The sequence below is a fragment of the Mustela putorius genome, unplaced genomic scaffold (assembly GCF_011764305.1).
Source record: "Mustela putorius furo isolate JIRA1106 unplaced genomic scaffold, ASM1176430v1.1 tig00000475_pilon_pilon_pilon, whole genome shotgun sequence".
In the NCBI taxonomy this organism is placed as follows: Eukaryota; Metazoa; Chordata; class Mammalia; order Carnivora; family Mustelidae; genus Mustela; species Mustela putorius.
The window spans coordinates 187,750-194,442 of record NW_025421394.1 but is presented as its reverse complement, the minus strand read 5'-3'; the positions used below and the strand labels follow the sequence as shown (position 1 = coordinate 194,442).

General features: G+C 43.0%; 1 gene segment (V, D, J or C); it reads left to right on the top strand.

Annotated features, from left to right (window-relative positions):
• The first annotated feature begins 5,113 nt into the window (after positions 1 to 5,113).
• Positions 5,114 to 6,399, top strand: LOC123392247. The segment is given in 3 exon segments: positions 5,114 to 5,221; positions 5,325 to 5,675; positions 6,320 to 6,399. Coding segments are annotated over 3 exon segments (477 nt in total).
• The last annotated feature ends 294 nt before the right edge of the window (positions 6,400 to 6,693 follow it).

Genomic DNA, 6,693 nt, shown 5'->3' with positions numbered 1-6,693 from the left:
TTGTATGGAATCATAAGAGACCCCAAATTGTTAAGGAAATGTTGAAAAACAAAAATAAAACGGGGGGCATCCTGTCTATCCAGAACCTCTGGATAGAACAAAACAGCAGTCAATTGCCCCAATGGACAGGGATTTGAATTATATGCTGATTCTTTAATCCATTGTTACAAATTATACCCTGGGTTTCTACTCCATGGTTAGCCCCTAGTATAGTTATGGGCATCAAGCTTTTCCAAAAATGCCTTAAACTTATGACATAAACATATTACACATGTCCTTTTAGCATCTTCACAGTACTTCCTAATTTTAGTTATGTTTTATCTATATTTCCATAATTGACAATGAGCTTTCAAAAACACCTATGTAAAGAATAAAGTGAACAGAGTAGAGAAACTTGCATATGATGCAAAATTATTCCTCTGCATCTTCTTCAGGTTCATGGTTGTTGTGGAAAGCATATAAATAATACATTTTCTGAGCTCCTCAGCTACATATCTAGGGAGAGAAGCAAATTTATTGTAATATCAGACACTGGAAACAATTCGACCCCAAACAACTTTTTAAAAAAATAATATCCTGCTATGTCCATTCTTTGGACAGGTGCTAATCATTAAAACCAGTGATTCTTTTTTAAGGTTTATATTATATTAATTGTTTCAGACACATTGTATCTTGGTAGTCTTTACTTTAAAAAGAAAGAAACATCTCTAAGAACTGAAATCTCACCTCCAATAGGAATCTCTGCACTCCCACAGTACTTTTCCTGTCTGACGTTAATCAGTCACACCTTATCTTTTGTTCCAATGAGGTGTTCAGGTCTCATCTCCATTAAACACTGGAGCAGCTCCAGTGGAGACCTGTTTATCTAGCAAAACACCAGTTTGCAGGGACACACTGTGGAGAACCTCTGGATAGAACAAAACAGCAGTCAAGTTTGCAACAACAGAGGGTCCTTCCCAGAAATTATGGGAATTCTGACAATCTATATATGTGCATGAGACAGGAGCTTTGCAAAATGGATAAGCTAGAGTAACAGATGTATTTCTTAGGAAAAGTCAGTAAATTTCTATCAGAGGATGTGCTCATTGTTCAGGAAATTTTCAGAATACCTCTGAGTGTGCCAGGACAAGCTCCCTCTAGAATATGGCCTAAAAGAAGAAGACTCTGACATTCTCTGGTAGATAAAAGTGCAGATTTTGAGCTTCAGAACGAAGGGGGGGGGCTGCACCATAAATGAAGGCAATCAACATGGTCCTGAGAGAGAGAACCCAATTCTAGGCAGACCATGATGAGGAGACATAGATGGTCACTAAGAAGCAGAGGGTCTCTGGGAAGCAGGAGGCAGTGGATACCCATGTCTCAATTCTAAGCTATTTGCACTGAAGTAATGTAAACCCTCTGCACTGTCTCACATGACCATTTCATCATGGCTGTGTCTGGAGGGGGTAGTTTGGAATGGAGAAAATGAGGTAGAAGTATCCTTCCCATCTGTACTTCTCAAGGACACTATTTCCAGAAACCTCAACATAAGGGCTGCATTTATTCTCCTACCTGAATGAAGCAAAATAAAAAGTGGGCAAATTATGTTGCAAAAATTAAGCCAGATGGAAATACATGAATGATAGTGATGCATCAGAACTGTTAATACAAGGTGCAGGGTGGGAACGAGAATGTTAGAGAGGATAGACAGACAGAAAGGACCATAACATGGACAAAAGGAGAAACAGAAAAGCCAGAGATAATCAGACACAGTGAACAAACCCTCCAGGAATCCACAAGAGATATGAGGACTGAGGTGGAAGTGCCCTTCTCACAGGATGAAGGATGGAGACCTCAAACTCTGGGGCTGATAGCTGGGTGCTCCCCTTAACTGTCTCTTTCTCTCACTCATGGCCAATTAGTCAGCAAGTCTTGCCGGTGACAAGTTCAAGACACACTCAGAATCCAACCATTTCTCACCCCTTCGCTGCTGCCACCCTGGACAGAGCTCCTATCAGTTTTCACTTGGATGCCCTCAAGAATCTCCTCACCTTCCAGATTCCAATATCCCATGTCCCTGTCTCACTCCTAACTATTCCCCACACCAGAGTCAGTCAGAGAATCCTTTACCATGTGGAGAAAGAGAGGGTTGTTGCTGGTTTGTGGTTTGTCTTCTCTCCTCAAAGGTAAGCCCCACGAAGGCAAGTTCTTCTATTTCTGCTCATTGCTGTATTCACAGAGACCAGGGACGGCTACAGTTTGTGCAGTTAGAACCAAATAAATATTAGTTAATGAACTACACAAACAGTTATAGAACTGTACACTAGACTTCTGAGTAAAGAATAAAGGATTTGCATTTTGTATTCATTTGTGGGTCATCAGAATGGTCGGGGACTGGAAATCATGTCTTTTTTTTTTTTTTTTTTTTTTTTTTTTTTTTTTTTTTTGGTCATCATCACTGAGATTACAATGGCCTCTTCATAACGTTCACTGCATGAACTAGTGGAAAGAATGTCTGATAAGTTGACTACATTACATGGTGCCTAGAACTTGCCTGGACAGAATATGGATGCTGTTCTGTCCCCCCACACAAGGACAAGTACATGTAAAGAGTAGAGTCCATAAGCAATGGCCAGTCTGCAGGAAAACCACTATTCAACATGCGCTGAATGAATTCTGCACCACCACAATGCAGAGGTGATGAAGATACCTTTTGTTTTCGAGGACTAAGAAAATTGTAGGCATCTCTGCTTCTACCTGCTTGTGAACAAGTACCATGGTGGTATACGTGTTCTGAGGGAGATGCACACGGGGAACATTGGGAGCCACGAAGAAGTAAGTGATCATCTTACCTGAGGAGGCCACATGGTCAGGGAAGGACTTATGAGGAAGTTTTTAGCTGAGCTGAACTATGTCTCAGGACGATGTCTAGCAGATGAGAAAAAGCATAATGAGGGAAGAAGGCAGAGACTGTGTGAAGCCCAGCACACATGGTCGCCTTCCTGGGAGGATCCTGGGAGGAAGTTAACAAAACGGGGAAGGACAGGAAACCCTTATGGCACACATTCCTCTATGGACAGAACCTGTGCTTTCCAATGCTCATGGAAACTCCTCTTCTCAAACTACTAATTTCCGCCTAAGAAGGTGACCAATAAAGGGGCTTAACAGAGTTGAAAACATTAGGAGACAAAATCAGAGAAGGGAATCAAATATCTGGCTTCCACTACAGTTAATGGGAGGACTGATGCATGTCTGTAGAGCACGGTGTTCCCTGTTATTGTCAGCACTTACAAGGAACAATGTGGCTTCTCACCAGTTCTGTCCCAAAGCATGATATGGCTGCCAGGAGGCTCCATGTGGGGTAACACAGTCTTCTTCCTGGTTGTGCAGTTCCGAGGCATTCCCATTAGAGTTCCACTCCTTTGTTCTAAATACACTTTGTACAAAGAAAAGGACAGAATCTCAAACAGAGACCATGTTTTCAGGAAAGCATAATGGTTCTTATTTTCCAATTAAAATAGAAAACCAGGAGGGTGGCAGAGTAGCAATACATTTGCACTGTTTTGACAGAGACTACATTCTAGTCACAATTAATACCCACAGTCAAGGTCCACAATGGCTCAATGTAAGTAAGTCTTGGGACAGTACGAGACCCAGATGTGCTGAGCCTCCTAATGAGCCTCAGTAATGCAGGGAAACTATTCTCAACAAAAGGAGATTCCACACATGTCCACTCTGTCCACACTCTGTGGGAGTATGGGCAGGTGTAGAGGCAGAAATGAGTCCTCTCCGTGCACTAGTGACAAGGAAAGAAGTCTCCTGTTTTGAGGCAAAGAGCAGCTGCTGTTCCCAGGTGGTGCCTGCAGCTCACAGCTGAGGTTAACAGTGGAACTGAGTGGAGAATGTGGGAGTTATGGGCACTAGTCAGAGGCTGGCCACTTGACATGACATCCACAGGCTGGTGCCTGAGTGTCGGATTTGTTCGTGCACAGGTTTCTTCTGCAGCAGGACAGCTCCTCCAATGCTGTGCTTCCTCATGGTGCCTCACGTCTTCCATGGACAGGTCTTTCTGAGCTTCTAACTCAACCTTTTCTGGTCCACCTCTTCCTGTCTTTAGTTCTCTTCTCCACAGCCAGCAGAATCAGTTCCTGAACAACAAGGGAGTTCTTCTCTTTTTTGGGACAAAGATCTTCTGGGTCAAGAGGGTGTGTGGATGAGGCTGAAGCAAATGGCTTCTGTCTGCTCTTTATCTTCCTCCAGCTGGTGCTTCCAACTGCTGCCTTCAGAGCTGTCAGTCATTAAAACTAGTGATTCCTGATCCAGACAGCAACACGACTGTACCCACAATGATTAATTCTGGGGAAAATAAGCCCTACAGAGAAAGTACATAGAGTACAATACCCCATTTATGAATCCTACAGAATTAAAGCCAGTATAAAGTGACATGAGGAAGAACAATAGCTATGTGGGGACAGGGTGAACAAGGGAAAGGGAAGGAGGAATTCCAGGGGGAAATCTGGACATTTTAGGGAGAATTGAGGCACTCACTGTCCATAATGTTGATTGTGACACCTGTGTTTATATATCACACACTCCGTATATGGGCCGTTCATCTTGTGTCGCATATACACATTCAATTTATTATAGGTAATAACAAAGTTGATTTTAAAGGGACGTAGAGAGAGTGAATGTTACAGATATGAAAGTACAACCACACGATGCTGATTTTCTCTGTATTTATGGTAAAGTATAAAATAAGTAAAATCAATCCATCTCCATTAGAGGAGGGGTTCTACATTCCTCATAGCCTGACACTCTGTCCTGCAGATGATTCGGGGTGAAGGGCAACAATTCCTGTCTGGGGAGCACTGACCTACATCCTGGGGTCAGTCTCACCCCACATATGTTCATGAACACCTTATGAACACAAGTATACACCCTAGAAAGTTATATGATAAAAAGCATTTTCTTCAACATTTATATTAGCACTAAAAGGTATTCACAACTGCTTGGGTCACTGCCTCTCTGTCAGACTAGATCCCAAGCTGAATATATAGCCAGAGGACATGCAAATAGGGTCCTCCATCTGCTGATTAAAACAGCCCAAACCTGATTCTGCAGCTGGGAGAGGAGCCCCAGCACCAGGATTCCCAGGTGTTCCAGTCAGTGCTCAGGAAAGGACACAGACAGCTCACCATGGAATTTGTGCTTGGCTGGGTTTTCCTTGTTGCTCTTTTAAAAGGTAATTCATGGTGAACAACAGACATTGGGGATGTGAGTGGATATGAGTGAAGGAAACCATGGGTGTGTGACAGATTCCTAATCATGATATCTTGTGTCTGCAGGTGTCCTGTCTGAGGTGCAGCTGGTGGAGTCTGGGGGAGACCTGGTGAAGCCTGGGGGTTCCCTGAGACTCTCCTGTGCAGCCTCTGGATTCACCTTCAGTAGCTATGGCATGAGCTGGGTCCACCAGGCCCCAGGGAAGGGGCTGCAGTGGGTCGCAGATATTAGCAAGGGTGGTAGTTACACATACTACACAGACTCTGTGAAGGGCCGATTCACCATCTCCAGAGACAATGGCAAGAACACGCTGTATCTGCAGATGAACAGCCTGAGAACCGAGGACACGGCCGTGTATTACTGTGCAACAGACACAGTGAGGGGCCCTCAATGTGAGCCCAGACACAAACCTCACTGTAGGATGGGATCTGGACCACCAGGGGGTGCACACTACTCACAAAGTCTGTCTTTAAGCACCAGGAGCAGATGCAGATGAAGGTTATGAGCAGGTTTCCTGTCAGGATCTAGCAATTCCTCTCCAGAGAACACTTTCCCTCGGGGACCTTCTCTGCACACATAATTCTGTGCTTACCTCTTCACTCTCTGGCTTTGAAAATGTATTCTAATGGGAAAACAATTACACCAAAATGCACAAAAAACTGAATCACTCACGTTGTTTATTCTTGTCCATAAATATCAATGAAGCACAAATATCCTGATGTTCTTCAAGTGAGCCTTTACAGGACTCCCATCTGCTCTCACTGTGTAGCACAGTTCCACCCTCTTCAAAGTGCAAACTCCCTAGAAGTAGCATAAAGTGCATGCTGGACATGAGGCCACCAGAGGCATCAACAATTAAAAGAAAAAGAAGAAAGGGTCTTGGTTGGGGAGTCACTGTCTGAAACAATTCTCAGAGCATCAGTGTTAGAGACTACATGGGAAAACAGTGAAGCCCCCACCAGGTGTGATATGTAGTCTGGACATGACACACACACAGGCATAAACACACACACACATACAATCATGAAACCTTTTTCACTTTGCCCTAATTTTTCTGCAGCAATGGTGGTCCTAAGACAAAAATACACAGTATACAGGAAGACCTCAAGAAGCAAGAAAAATCTGAATGAAACACTCTAACATTACACCTGAAGGAGCTAGAGAATGTTGATGACTAAAGCTTAAATACAGGAGAAGGAAGGAAATAGTAAAGATTAGAGCAGTAATAAGTAATATAAAAACAAAAGAAAAAACAAACACAGAACAGAACAAAAAAGCAAGGTATAGTTTTTTGGAAAACAAAAACAATAAAATTGAGAAACCTCTGCCTAGATTTATCAAAAGGAAAAGAAGAAACCCAAAATAAATGATATCAGAAATCAATACGATTTTCTGTGGAACAAATAGGGTTTTGGAGCAGTAGGACGGGCCGGA